Here is a 15,406-nt window from a genome sequence, read left to right as displayed (position 1 = left end):
CGCCTTCTCCCTGCCATGCTAGATCTCTCAATGCAGGGAGAGTTCCTTTATTCAGGGAGGGTGTTGCATTTTTCTTCTGCAAGGAAGCATTCAGATATGCAATACCTTCCTGATCTTTCGTAATACCATCCAGGATTGCATTTCTGGATGGCTCTGCTGATCCCGTACAGTGTGCTTTGAAGAGGGAGTATGAATGAGCATTTATGGACAGAAACATTTGCAGAAATATCACAAATGTTTAAACCTGAAATTCAGGCATCGCCACAACTCGCACTATTAAATATATGGGGCGCTACTCTAAAATGATTCTCCTCGAAGAAAATGTTCATTTGGTTTCTAGTGGCTGCCAGACTTCCTATTGCACAGAAATGGAAGAACTTAAATGGTCTGTTTCTTGAATTGTGGCATATGAAACCTCGCAATTGCTGAAAAGATAACCCACAAGATTTGTGCGATAAAAGGCAAAGAGCCAGTAGAACAATTTTATGTAATTTTGTGGGACTTTGTCTTATGTTTCAAATGATGACCTACATGACTCCTACAAGACCTTCACCCAAAAAAGAAATATGGTCCTCCTAAATTATATTATTCTATTTAATATACCTATCCAGAATTGTACTTACCATCATTGTATAAGCATCTCTCTGATGACTTTCCACGTTCTTGTGTTGAAAAGTTAAAATATATACATAGCACCTGCCTTTCACCAGCAGGTCCCAGGGTGGGTTACAACAATTTAAATTTCAGAATTGAAAACAGTTAAAACATGTTAGGCTCTGTGAACTATTTCCATTCCAGCTGGTTCTAATGAGAACTGCGACTTTTAAGAACTGGTTCCTAAGCTTGCATTTTTCCTTCTCCTTCCTCATTCCTTTTTCCTTATGTGACATTTCTTTTGGGGACCTTCTGACTACAGTTGCATGTGTGAGCTTGTGTTGGTTTGCATGTATGTATGGGGGGAGCCTGCCCCCGACTAGCTCAGGCCCTGGTGATGCTTTCATTTTGGACCCCCCACCCCTGGCTTTAACCTGCTTTCGCTGCAAACGAAACCAGCCACCGCCTCCTTGCCCCTTGCCCCTCTGTCACGGGTGCCAAGTCCCCCCTTTAAAATCCCAGGTGACTTGGGAGAAGTCAAGGAGAGTGTTGCCTGTGTCGCCTTTCCTTCCTTAGGCCCTTCCGCCCCTCGGTGACATCCGTCGGACGCCTGCACACCACGTACCATGCCGTCCAGCACTTCATGTTAAACGGAGACAGCCTGAGCTCGGAGATTACTCTGCTGGGGGGCAACGTCAAAGGAAACTTCATCAACTCTGTCAAGCTGGATTCCCCGGCGGAGAAAGCCGGCCTTCGCGAGGGGCTGCAGCTGCTTCTGGTGAGGGTTTGGCATCAGGGAAAAGGCTTGAGCATTGCAGCATCTCTGACCTCTGCCACCTGTCTATTTCCTGACTGACATCGGAAAACTTCCTTGTTTGTCCGTCTAGTCCAGCGTTCTTTCCCCCTAACGCTCCAGGGTGTTGAGTGGAGAAGGGTCTTTATGGACCCTTTCTTTTAACTGGACTTGGTTATGCTAGTACTAATTACTAATTAAAGGTAAAGGGGCCCCTGACCATCAGGTCCAGTCGTGTCCGACTCTGGGGTTGCGGCGCTCATCTCGCTCTATAGGTCGAGGGAGCCGGCCTTTGTCCACAGACAGCTTCCAGGTCATGTGGCCAGCATGACAAAGCTGCTTCTGGCGAACCAGAGCAGCGCACGGAAACGCCGTTTACCTTCCCGCCGGAGCGGTACCTATTTATCTACTTGCACTTTGATGTGCTTTCGAACTGCTAGGTGGGCAGGAGCTGGGACCGAGCAACGGGAGCTCACCCCATTGCAGGGATTCGAACCGCCGACCTTCTGATCAGCAAGCTCTAGGCTCTGTGGTTTAACCCACAGGGCCACCTGGGTCTAATTATGCTGTACTAATTGCTTGAAATCATTAGATGTCCATAGCGCATTGGGTTACTGCAATGTGCTCTGTGAGCTCTCTGTGGGCTTTTCCTTGCCCTTGATCCAAAACCCACAGGGAGTGCAGAATGCTGCAGCGTGAATTGCTGAACAGGACTGAGACCCCATCAACATATCACACCTGTCCCCAAACTCCTGCACAGGTTGCCGACTTGCCAAAGCCCCTAACAACTTGGGGCCAATATGTCCGCAAGATTGGCTTTCCACTCAACCACTTTGATCTGCGGAACTGGCATTGGGTGTTGTTGTTGTTTTAAAAAAAGTTATATTTTATTACATTTTCAAAAATTCCACATACACATTCCAATACAGTGGTACCTTGGTTTAAGAACAATCCTGTTTACGAACGATTTGGTTTACGAACTCCACAAAACCGGAAGTAGTGTTGCACTTTGTGAACTTTACCCCGGTCTACAAACAGAAACCGAACGGTGGAAGGGTACTGGCAGCGGGAGGCCTCAGTAGGGAAAGCACGGCTCGGTTTAAGAACAGATTCGGTTTAAGAACGGACTTCAGGAACAGATTAAGTTCGTAAACCGAGGTACCACTGTATGTAAATTTTTCGTTTGTTTTGTCATCTTCCCATCTCATTTTCCACAGTGCTTTCTTTATTTCTCCCCCCTCTTTGCACCCTATCTTCTCTCTCTTGTGCCATGACAATAGTACAATACAGTAATCTCTATTTCCTTCTGTTGCTCATTGTTCAAATCCTGCTCACGAATTCATCATACTCTAATATTTCTTCAAATGGTCCAAAAAAGGCTTCCATTCTCCCACAAATCAATCATCGTTAGCTTCTCTCATTTTAGCTGTTAGCTTTGCTGATTCTGCATAGTCCATCATTTATCCATTCTAGAACTGGGATTGTTATGGGTGCTAAATAATATCCAATCGGCCCTTGGAAGAAGACTGTGGAAGCAGAGGGCAGCCATTGATAGCCATCTTCTCCTTGAATTTGTCCAATCTTTTAAAGCCATCCAAGTTGGTTGCCATCCTTGCCTCCTGTGGCAAGGAGTTCCATAGTTTAACTATGTGTCCTGAACTTTAACTCTCTGGAATCCTTGCCAGAAGCAAAAATGGGAGCATAGGGCTTGTCTCATTTCCTTGAAAGGTAGGTGTTCCTCACAGTCCTCCAGCTCCATTTATAGAACAGACACAGATCTCCAAACAGAGTTATCCATCCATCTAGCAATTGCTGCTATTTTATAATCATGGGGTTGCAGGCAGCAGAGGAGGGAGAGAGAGAGAAATGATCATCATGGCAACTGCTGGATAAGACAGGCTGCGTGTTCCAAATTGATGTTGGCTACATAATTTAATAGGTGAAATAATTGCCTCGGAGGAGCGAATAATGCTGTTCGCGTTTTTCCAGGTGGAGGGATGCATCAAAGGGGAAAACACAAGCGCTCCCTTAGATACCTGCACAAAGGAAGAAGTTCATTGGACGATTCAGAGATGTAGTGGGCCAGTTGTTCTGCACTGCAAATCAAACCACGAAGGTAAGAGATGTCATGTTGCTCACTGCAAACTTTCAGACAAGTGAGTATATTTATAGACAGCATACGGGGCCAGTACAATAGGCAGTCAAGGAAAAATCCCCAGCAACTGGGATCGGCTACTGTTCTTTCATCCACCCCTGCCAGTTCCCTCAATTGACAGTAAATGCTGGCGATGCGGGTGTGTTAATGGAGACAAATATATTTTATGTCTTTGCCCTGAGAGCAAGGATTTGTGGCTGAGGGTTTGAGAAACCAAATTAGCAGTCTCTTTGTTCCCATGGTGCCAGTGAAAATCTAAATTTGATTTTGGGAGGGCTCAAGATTGTTGAAGGGTTTGCTTTGTCGACTGCCTTTTGCTAAGCTGGTGATCGCTAAAACAACAGAAAGGGCGACAGACCAGGCTTTGCGAGGCTGGGGTCCTCTCCAGCTGTTCCGGGGTCCATTTCATCCCCCTCGATCCTTCCTTCGTTTTGCTCCCAATTGAGTCAAGTTTTGTTTTTCATTTTGTTTGAGATATAAATACATAGAATAGAGCAGTGCTATGACTTCCCTCGATCTGGGCATTATACTTCTGTTGACGCAGCCTAGAATAGCATGAGCTGTTTTTGCTGCTGCATCAGGCGGTAGACTCATTGGTTAGAGCATGGTGAAGATAATGCCAAGGTTGCAAGTTCAATCCCTGCATGGGACAGCTGCATATTCCTGCATTCCAATGCTACAGTTCTATGCTGTGCTAAGCCTGTGGTCTACTAAGTCCCCTAAATCCTTTTCGCATGTACTACTGGCAAGCCAGGTGTCACCCATCCTACATTTGTGCATCTCGCTATTCTTGTCTAAGTGTGCAACCTTGACATTCATTTTGTTAGTGGGCTAGTGCTTTTCCTGCTGCTCTGCAGCTCACATCACATATTCAGTCCTAAGGCTGAATAGCAGCAAGCACATAACATATCTGAAGACCAACTCGGGGGTTTATATACTGTGTCTTCATGGCCATGCCTCCTCTAGGAGACCAGCCCTCAGTTAAAGCGACAGCACCCTATTTCTCAAATGTGAGCTTAGCAAATGCTGGTTTGTTTCCCGCCATCCCTGGGACTGGTCTTCAGGAGCATCGCAATAGGGGGTGGGGGGGGTGGGCTCCACTCTGCAGGGGGAAGCACGGCGCCCCCCTCACCACCTCCACTGATGGCTGCCACTACTGTGGTGGCGGTGCGACCACCATCGCGGAGGCCCTGATGTTGCTGGCCCTGCCCCTCGCTTCTTCCTGGTGGGGTGGAGGCAAGGGGCGGGCCAGAGAGCAGCATCAGCGGCAGCCACTGACGCCCCTCGCTTTGTGCTTCTTCCTGCTCAGGCAGAGTGGCGAGGGGCGTCAGCAAGGTACGGAGCGGGTTGCTGGCTGTGCCGCTCTAGCATCGGGATCCTCGGATCCGGGCACTGGAGCACTGCCCCCCCGTCAATCCGCTCCGTAGTGCGATGCATGTGTCAAGCATCATGACGCATGATGCATGCGCGCGACGGACACCCCGCCCCCCCGGTGGGGTACCTTCGGGTTTGCCGCCCCAGGCAGCCAGAAGGCTAGCAACGCCGCTGCTGGTCTTGAGGAGAAGTTGGGATGCCCAGAGATGCTTGAATTCCTGGGAAGCAGTTGTTGATATCTGATAACGGGTCTTCACATATTGCATTCAGAGAGTGCGCAATATGAGAGTCTGTGTACACAACAGTTGAGCGATCCACTCATAGTTATTTGCATGTAACACTCAACGAGTGTACAGTCTGCGTGCCTGTGTACATGATAGCTGAGCTATTCAACTCAGCAAGTGAACACTCTTTCACACAAGCGCTGGAACATGTGTAGAGACAGCTTCTACCATTTTCACTGTAACCGGTGAACAAGCTTATCATCAACAGGGTCCTATAGGATTCTTCATCCTCTGCATTCATTGCTGGAATGTTACAGATAGTAGGAGAGGATATATTGATTAAATATTTATCCTTCCTTCACTCATGCTAGTGAGTCATGTAGCAGAGCCGATTCCCTTCAATACAGCAGGAAGCTAGTTTGCAGATTCGTTTGAATCTCTTTAGTTAAGCAATCCAGTCTGGCTTGCCCAGGCTGGATCATTCCTGATGTCCCCTTTGATCCCTCTTAAAAGAATAAAGACACAAGAGTCTTTCTTTAAAAGTAACAAGAAGTTTACTCACAATCAGTTCACAGTATGTTCCCTGAAGGCAGGCTTTAGCTAGTACAGTCATACCTCTAGTTGTGTTAGGTTCATGCTGCAGATTTTCGGGTTGTGAATGCGGCAAACGCGCAGAAGCCTTCTACACACTATGCGCAGGAGCGCTCTATTGCATCACGCGCACATGCAGAAGCGGTGCTCTACTTACGGACTTTTCGGGGTGCGAACGGCACCCCGGAACAGATCGTGTCCGTAAGTAGAGGTACCACTGTAGTTACAGAACATAGTGTGAGTTCATCCCTTATGGGGATTGAGCCCATGTGCTGCTGGCTGAGAGCCAGCAGACAGCAAAATACAGTAAGAGAACAGCATCAAGAGAAGAAAATGGCATCAAGAGAAAGATGGCTGTGTGACTCGGCTCTTTTATGAAGTCAGCCAGGGCCACGCCCATCTGCCTGGTCACATGCAGAGGGAGGATGCTCCAGACCAGTGGAACAGGAAGTTAAACTGGCTGGGGTAACAGCCCCCTGCCTGTGTCCACTCTAGGGAAACAAGGAATGTTGTATTTGACTGCTACAATGGATTACAAGCCCACATCCATGGGTCTTGAGCATGGGTAGGCAAACCAAGGCCCGCGGGCCGGATCAGACCCAATTGCCTTCTGGATCCGGCCTGCGGATGGTCCGGGAATCGCCGCATGGATCAGCAGCGCATGCGTTCTTTCCCTCTCCCTCACACGGCGGTGGCGCCTCCTCCCTCCCTCCTCCTGGCTTCTCCCCGCCCTGCCTAGAGAAGGAAGGGGCTGGGTTTTGTTGGTGCCATTTTAAGCAGCCCCTCTCTGGAGCCCTTTCAGGTGCCGCTCATCATCCTTCCGCTGCTGCCGCCAGCCCCTGCTGCTTGCAAGACACAGGTAAGCAGCCACCGGGGCTCGTGGTGCTCTTGCATCATAATTTTTTTCCAAAATATAGTCCGGTCCCCCACAAGGTCTGAGGGACAGTGGACCGGCCCCCTGCTGAAAAAAGTTTGCTGACCCCTGGTCTTGAGCTCCTTGATGTTCATATGCAAAAGCGCCTGAGTCTGGATTCTGGGCTGTGACCCCACTGAGTCAACAATCAATTGGGCCGGGACTTCAGTGGGTGGCTTATCCACACAGACACCACAATTTGTGTGATCACAACCATCCTCTTTTCTTCTTTCCCCCTTTTGACCCACTGCCATTTAAACAAGATATTTTGAAGAGTTACAGAAATACCACACAGCTGTCACCCAAAGAATCGGAACATCGCAGTAGTTGGCATATTGCAGAAAGCGCTTTAAAATAGCTCGGAAATCAATTTTTTAAACTCCGCGGAACATGTACTTGGCCTCTGCCAGTGCAGGGGGTCAGGGGAATTCAGAAAGTGGATTTTCTCCCCGGGAAAGTATCCTCCCTCTTCCTCCCCCCCTCCCCTCCCAAACTCTCCCACTCCTCTCCTTTCATGTTTTCAAACATAAAAATGAATGTTAGACTTGGCAGGAGCAAAAAGCAAGAATCAGATTGTGCGAGGTGCCAATTAGAGTTAATTATGAAATGAGTGAGCCGCACTTTATACCGAACACATGCACACAAAGAAGAAATCACAGCACACTTTAAAAGACGTAAACCTTCCATTTTGTTTTATTTTTTACTTCCACTGACAGCACTCACATGAATAGCTGCCAGAAAACGGGGTCACGGTACCTGTTCTTTATGAGAGGGTCTCTTTATATAAATGCTGGAAAGATTTCTCCATGCCTTCTAGCTGCTAGGTTCAAAGTGGGCCGTCTAATGAACGAGTCCATAGCTCATTTGTGGAGTGACTGTTTTGCAGGCAGCAAGTCTCGGGTTCAATCCCCTCATCTCCAGGCATCAGGTGGCGGGGGGGTTAAGATATTTGTTTGCCTCAGACACTAGAGAGCTGCTCCACTGTCAGGGACGAGCAGGATGCTTGCGAGTGTGCGCTGGGGGAAGCGGGGATGGAGTCTGACTTGGAAGAGGGGGCCAGGGACTTGTGGGGAACTGTGGCAGCCAGGAGGCAAGCAGAGGAAGCTTCAGAGCTGGAGGGGGGACAGGAGGGGGTCAAGAAGAAGAGGAGGAAGAGGCAGGGCATGCAAATGAAGGGCCAGGGGCTTCCTCACCCTCTCAACTAGGGTAGCAGTTGGCTAGGCACAGGGGTCAGCAAACTTTTTCAGCAGGGGGCCGGTCCACTGTCCCTCAGACCTTGTGGGGGACCGGACTATATTTTGGAAAAAAATATGAACAAATTCCTATGCCCCACAAATAACCCAGAGATGCATTTTAAATAAAAGGACACATTCTACTCATGTAAAAACACCAGGCAGGCCCCATTAATAACCCAGAGATGCATTTTAAATAAAATGACACATTCTACTCATATAAAAACATGCTGATTCCTGGACCATCCACGGGCCAGATTTAGAAGGTGATTGGGCTGCATCCGGCCCCCGGGCCTTAGTTTAGGGACCCTGGGCTAGAGCATGGTGCTGATAATGCCAAGGATGCAGGTTTTCATTGCAGGAATGTTGTGGATACTAGGAGAGGATATATTGATTTAATATTATCCTTCTTCATGCACACTTGTGAGTCAGTAGCAGAGTACATTCCCCAATATATAGCAGGAAGCTAGTTGGTAGGTTTGTTTGAATCTCTTTACTTAAGCAATCCAATCTGGCTTTGTCCAGATTGGGTTATTCCTGGTAATTTCCCCTTCTTTAAAAATAAGAAATTTACTCACATTCAGTTCACAGTATGTTCCCTGAAGGCAGGCTTAAGCTTGTAGTTACAGAAGAGAGTTTGAGTTCATACTGTATGGAAATGAGCCCATGTGCTGCTGGCTGAGTGCCAGCAGACAGCAAAATACATCATATCAGCATCAAAAGTAGAACAACGACCAGGGAAGATGGCTGCGTGACTGGCCCTTTTATGGAGTCTCCCAGGGTCACTCCCATCTACCTGGTCACACGCAGGGGGAGAAAGCTCCAGACCAGGTGTGACATGAAGTCCTCCTGGCTGGAGTAACACCCCCCTGCATGTCCACTCTGGGCAAACAGGAAGTGTTGTACTTGACTACTTATATTACATCCCACAATCTCCATATGCGACAGCTGCAGAGAAGGCAGAAGGCAAAGGAGGGGCATGGCGTGTGTGTGTGTGCGCGCACACACCCCACACCCCGTAACAAACTGTGATTCTCAGGGGAGCCTTTTCTAATTTGCTTCTTTTAAAAAATATTTTTGGTTTTTCAAATTACAGTTTTACAATCAAATATCCAATATATAACATAAAAACAAGATTCCAAGAAATCTCCCGGACTTGCCTCCTCCCCTTTGTGGGTCTTATTGTTAGCCATTTCCTCCTGCATCTTTTTTTAATAATCCAAATCTTTTACATCTCCATTAAATCCAAAATTCACCTTTAAACTACAAGTGTTATTCCAACCCTACTAACAATTTCAACTGTATATAATGGTTTTTAAGATAAATTTTCCTCATTCTTTATTGAAATTTTGGTATTTCTGATTCTTCCGGTCATTTTTGCCATTTCGGCAGAATCCATCAACTTAATCTGCCATTCTTCTCTGGTTGGGACTTTATCATTTTTCCATCTCTAGGCCAATAAAATCCCAGCAGCCTTGGTGACAAACATAAATAGTCTTTACTGCTCCATTTTCTGATTCGCTTCAGGCGGCAATATGTCTTGGGCCAGCCTTGCTTGCAAGCGACACAGTCAGCGTCAGGTGTAGTCGAGCCATTTGACTAGGCTGAACCCAACTGGCAACTCCCCGCTGGGCCTGCGTGGTTAGCTGAGCCCAGATCCTTCCTGCTGCAGGTTATCGGAAGCTGGTGTCCGAGATCGAGGAAGGCCTGGTCACATCTGGAGACTCCTTCTACATCCGCCTCAACCTGAGCATCACCAGCCAGCTGGACTGCTGCTCCCTGTCTGTGAAATGTGACGAGATCCTGCACGTCCTGGACACCATGTATTATGGCAAGTGCGAGTGGCTTTGTGCCAGAGTTGACCCCTTCACGGACAAGGATTTAGAATCAGGGACCATCCCCAATTACAGCAGGTGAGCACAAATCCCAATTTTCGCACTCAGGGCCATCTCTGGGTTTGAGGTCGGGATGTGGGCAAAGTGTCCTCTGGTGGCCTGTCTTGAATCCTGAGTGGGGCTGGGGGGCTGGTTGATCTGGGACAGAGAAGAGGAGGGGCAGATAGATGACCCAGGATCTTGTGGGCTGGGAAGGCGTCTGCCTGGGGTGGGAGAGCCCGAGGAAAGGGATGCTGGAGAGGGTTCCCTCTCATAAGAACAGGCTGCTGGATCAGGCCAATGGCTCATCTAGTCCAGCATCCTCTTCTCACCGTGGCCAACTAGATAGATGCCTGTGGGAAACCCACAAGTGTCAGGCTTCAGGGAATTGGCTTCCTCCCCCATAAGCAGAACAAAGGGAAATGAGTCTTCTTACCAGTTAGAAACTTTAATAATCACAGCAAGAGAACAAAGAATACATCTCATAGTAATGGCAGTGTTCCCAATTAAGGAACCCACCCTCTTTGGTCCCTATCAATTTACTTCACTTCTGCATCTCATAATCTTAGCTTGTACTCTCTGTGCTTTCTGTTCTACCACTTTCTGAGGCCTTCTCGACTTTGGGGTGGACAAAGGCTGTCAAGAGAATGTGAATCTTTTAACCCTCTGCCTTCCAGTGTTTCTTCTCTTAGCTGTTCACCATCCAGTATTCCCAGCTTCTGCCTTCTGAACTATGTCCCTCTGTGTCACATCTTGCTTGTGTCACATCTGCTGTGCCTTTGAACTGCATTCTGGCTCTGTGAGCCAGTGTGGTGTAGTGGTTAGGAGCAGTAGACTTGTAATCTGGTGAACCGGGTTCACTTCCCCGCTCCTCCACATGCAGCTACTGGGTGACTCTGAGGGTTTGTTGTGGGGGAGGAAGGGAAAGGAAATTGTTAGCCGCTTTGAGACTCCTTAGGGTAATAATAAAGCAGGATATCAAATCCACCACCACCACCTCCTCCTCCTCCTTCTTCTTCTTTCTCAACAAGCATTTCCACAGAAGCTACAACTTCCAGTTCTGCATTGAGTGGTTGCTGGGACAGCCCCTGTCTGGTGTTGATGGCCCCACCCTGTCTTACCTGTCGGTGCTTGCTGCATGCCAAAGGGGGCTGGGAATGGGGCTGCCATTTTGATTTCCCACAACGCTCTGGAGCACCCGGCATGGTGTCACTATGGGGCACTGGGGGAACTGAAGTGAAAGGCTTGGGGCAGGTTCCAGAGCTGGTTGGTCATAGGAAGCCAGGTGCTGATAAGAGGGCTGTCCGCACTTGAGCGAGTGGAAGCAACACAGTGAAAATGGCTTGGCTGCCCCGATGGTGCAGTGGATTAAGGGAGCTGTTCTATGCAGTAGCTGCTTCGAAGATTCCTGCAAAATTGCTTCCAGAGACAGCTATGTATTGTCATGGTGATGCCCTGATTTAAGGGTGATTTTTATTATTGATTCCTTTGCCTCTGTGCGTGCACACATTTTTTTATAAAAAAAACAAAACCCTCTGCTTTCATTGCCTGCTTTTTATCCTCAATTCTGGCTTTTATTTACTGTGTTTTATAGACATGGTGTTTTCGGTATTTGTATTGCAATTGTGGTTTGCTTAATATACTGTATCTTCGAGCTCGTTTGAGGTTTGCAAAAACCTTTGGCCACGAGCAATAAAAATCTTCTGAGAGGCCGGAGTTGTGGATCGCATTGTTTTTTTGCACAAGGTCCATTGTGTAACCCGTGATCACTCAAGTCTCTGCTGCCATTCAGAGTGGCCAAAGGAATGGGACTTGGAATGAGACAACTCTGTGTGTTTGCATCTGAAAATGCCATAAACAGGGAGCTAGGGATGGGATAAACATTTGGGTCTCATTTTAATGCAAAACCTACCTAATTCATGCTTCCCAAAGCAATACACAAACAGATACTTAGTTACCCTTTAAAATTTACGCACTTCTCTAAATTTTACAATGCAGTTATCCTGCCAGTTAATGAGTACAGTCTGTATATTACGTGGAAGTGAACACAAAAATGCATCTGTTAGTGTCTATCCTGTTTCATTTTTGCCTGTTTCACCCATTCCTTCCTCCTTTTCATGGATTTTTTGAAATAATGCATGAAGCGTTTGCATTTAACTTGCATGCATTATTTTATGCGTGCATAGCTTTCAATGCACCTTTTTGCAAAATTCGCATTCTGTACACATTTTAACAGTAAAAGAACGTGTTTTTATGCGCACTTTCTGCTCAGCAAATCGGCATTGTGAAATCTGGGAAAGCGTGCAGTTCCATCAGGAGTTGCTTTCCAACCTGCCAACGGGTTCCAGGCTGTCAATTGGGGTGAGCCCACTGCAAAAAGCAGACCAGCTGAATCCCTCCTCAATCCCTATACGTTAGTGACAATAATCTCAATGGTTTGCAGAGCACAACAGCTCCTCCTAGTGAAACTGCAGCGCCTGATGAATAGAGGTAACAGGGATGAGATGGACAGTGCGTACGGTACACTCCGAACCCCTCGGGTGAGTAGCCGATTCCACATCCGCTTCAGCCTTAGAGTCTGAGCTGCTCTCTGCCACAGCCTCTTCCGGTTCACTAAACCCTGTCCCCTCTCTTGCTGCTGACACGTCCTCCTCACAACCTGCTCCTTCTTCCTCTGACCACTCATCGTCACCCAACCACCAGTCCCCTGGCCCAGAGCCTTCTTCCTCTGGGGGTTTCCTAGAGGGTTCCCCAGCTGGTGCCTCCCACTCCTCCACATCCAGCCAGTCAGCAGTTGCCATCCTGGAAATTCTTCAGATCAGGGCCGGCCCTAAGGCAAGGCTGGGTGGCACAGGGCGCCGGGGCGCCAGAGGGACGCCGCGCTCAGAAATGGGAGGGAGGTGCCGGAGGGACAGCTATGCTTAAGACGGCCCTGCTTCAGATCAAGGGGATCTCATCACGATGACAGAAGTTTTGAGCCCTGGGAGGGAGGGAGGGAGGGAGGGAGGAGAAGATCCACTCTAGAACAGGGCTTCCAATCTGCAGCGTTTGATTCAGAACGATACTAACAGTGGGGGTTTTTTTTCTAAAAAATGTTTTAGGGCTACTCTCATTTTCCTCCTCCTATTGAAATACTGCCCCTCAATGAAGCCAAACGTAGATTCACAAAATGTTTAGGGGCATGTGTATCCCGGGGGGGGGGGGGGAGCACTGGGTACTATGGTCAATGGTATAATAAACTGAGGAGAGATTTATTGCTGGACGGCAACTCTCACCATTTCTGATCCTTAGCCATGCTGGCTTGGACTGATGGGGTTTGAGGTCCAGCAATACCCTGAAGGCCACAAGTTCCCCATACTTGACCTGCATTGCAGGGGGTTGGCCTAGATGAGCCTCGGGGTCCCTTCCAACTCTACATTTCTATGATTCTTGGACCTAGAGCAAAGGTGCATTGGACAGGCTCGATGATTCTTTCTCCAATGTTTCTCTTCCCTACCAGAATACACTGCAGCCGGAAGAGGTTATGCCACCAAGTGACCCCAAAGCCAGCCCTCGCCTCTCTCGGGCCAGTTTCCTTTTGGGTCAGATCTTACAGGTAGAAAAATAACTCTCCCCAAATCCCTTTGTGCCAAATATGTTTTTAGCTGGCAAATGAAATAATAATAATAATAATAATAATAATAATAATAATAATAATAATAATTTATTATTTATACCCCACCCATCTGGCTGGGTTTCCCCAGCCACTCTGGGCGGCTCCCAATCGAATATTAAAAAGACGATACAGCATTAAACATTAAAAACTTCCTTAAGCAGGGATGCCTTCTGATGTCTTTAAAAAGTAGGATAGATCTGGTGGGAGGGCGTTCCACAGGGCAGGGGCCACTACCGAGAAGGCCCTCTGCCTGGTCCCCTGTAATCTCACTTCTTGCAATGAGGGAACTGCCAGAAGGCCCTCGGAGCTGGACCTCAGTGAACAATGGGGGTGGAGACACTCCTTGAGGTATACAGGACCGAGGCCATTTAGGACTTTAAAGGTCAGCACCAACACTTTGAATTGTGCTCAGAAACGTACTGGGAGCCAATGCTGGTCTCTCAGGACTGGTGTTATATGATCCCAGAGGCCACTCCCAGACACCAGTCTAGCTGCCACATTCTGGATTAATTGCAGTTTCCGCGTCACCTTCAAAGGTAGCCCCACGTAGAGTGCATTGCAGTAGTCCAAGCGGGAGATAACTAGAGTATGCACCACTCTTGCTAGACAGTCCGCAGGCAGGTAGGGTCTCAGCCTGTGTACCAGATGGAGCTGATAGACAGCTGCCCTGGACACAGAATTAACTTGTGCCTCCATGGACAGCTGTGAGTCCAAAATGACTCCCAGGCTGCGCACCTGGTCCTTCAGGGGCACAGTTACCCCATTCAGGACCAAAGCCTGCCTTTTTCACTGCAGTTCCCTTGGCTTATGGCTCATTTTCTACAAATCCCGTCTCCCCATTGTTGCCTACCAGAGAGACTCATGGGGCCAAGTTATGGGTGGGGGGTGCCTCTTTTTAAATGGGAACACAGGGTACTACGCTCTCAAACCAATGACCATAGCTGTCAAGTTTTCCCTTTTCTCACAAGGAAGCCTATTCATCATAAGGGAATTTCCCTTTTAAAAAGGGAGAACTTGACAGCTATGCCAATGACTCTGCCATGGGGGGGGGGGCAAGTGCTTCCACTCTGTGCTTCCATCCTGGTTGTTCGCCAAGCAACAAGTGGCCTGTCTTGGTGTCAGGAACCGTAATGCCAACAAAGCTTGCCTTGACAAGGGTCTCTGCTCTGCTCTGCTCTCAGTTTGTCAGCAGGTCCGAGAACAAATACAAGCGCATGAACAGCAACGAGCGCGTCCGCATCGTCACTTCGAAAGACACGCGGGTCAGGACAGAGGGGCACCCGGTGACAAAGGCCCTGCTGGACAGATTTGAAGGTACCAAGTTATGCAGCATGGGCACTGGCATTCAATGATGTGCCTGGGAACTTGGCAGGAAGAGAATGCCAAGGAGAGCAAAGTTGGTTTGGGGTGGTCAGGAGAGGGAACATCCCTGACTCAGCCTCCTGAACAATTGCAACCAGGGAATCCTTATTGCCTTCCTGCTGGCTAGTGAGCACAATGTTGCACACACCCCAGTTTCCAGAGGTTCCTCTGCTTACCCAGGGTTTGGTTTTCTTGGAATGATGGACAATGGAGACTGTGGAATCTTTGGGATATTTGGCATTATTTGCACATATGTACAACCTGAATAGGGACCCAGGTGGCGCTGTGGGTTAAACCACTGAGCCTAGGGCTTGCTGATCAGAAGGTCAGCGGTTCGAATCCCTGCGACAGGGTGAGCTCCCGTTGCTCGGTCCCAGCTCCTCCCAACCTAGCAGTTCGAAAGCATGTCAAAATGCAAGTAGATAAATAGGAACCGCTACAGCGGGAAGGTAAACGGTGTTTTCGTGTGCTGTTCTGGTTCACCAGAAGTGGCTTTGTCATGCTGGCCACATGACCTGGAAGCTATACACCGGCTCCCTTGGCCAATAACGCGAGATGAGCGCGCAACCCCAGAGTTGGTCACGACTGGACCCAATGGTCAGGGGTCCCTTTACCTTTACCTTTACAACCTGAATATAG

General features: G+C 48.3%; 1 protein-coding gene across 3 annotated transcripts in view; it reads left to right on the top strand.

The window, feature by feature from the left end:
• CARD11 (caspase recruitment domain family member 11) overlaps window positions 1-15,406 on the top strand; it is a 107,911-nt gene that overhangs the window by 81,851 nt on the left and 10,654 nt on the right. For all 3 annotated transcript variants that reach the window (XM_088656975.1, XM_088656974.1, XM_060282543.2), the window contains exons 15-20: window positions 1,171-1,372; window positions 3,377-3,503; window positions 9,549-9,789; window positions 12,194-12,290; window positions 13,250-13,345; window positions 14,587-14,719. In XM_088656975.1, coding sequence (XP_088513101.1) covers window positions 1,171-1,372; window positions 3,377-3,503; window positions 9,549-9,789; window positions 12,194-12,290; window positions 13,250-13,345; window positions 14,587-14,719 — 896 coding nt within the window. The remainder of the gene's footprint in view (window positions 1-1,170; window positions 1,373-3,376; window positions 3,504-9,548; window positions 9,790-12,193; window positions 12,291-13,249; window positions 13,346-14,586; window positions 14,720-15,406) is intronic.

The sequence above is a fragment of the Zootoca vivipara genome, chromosome 13 (genome assembly GCF_965207765.1).
Source record: "Zootoca vivipara chromosome 13, rZooViv2.hap1.1, whole genome shotgun sequence".
NCBI lineage: Eukaryota > Metazoa > Chordata > Lepidosauria > Squamata > Lacertidae > Zootoca > Zootoca vivipara.
This window is presented reverse-complemented; position numbering and strand designations above follow the sequence as displayed.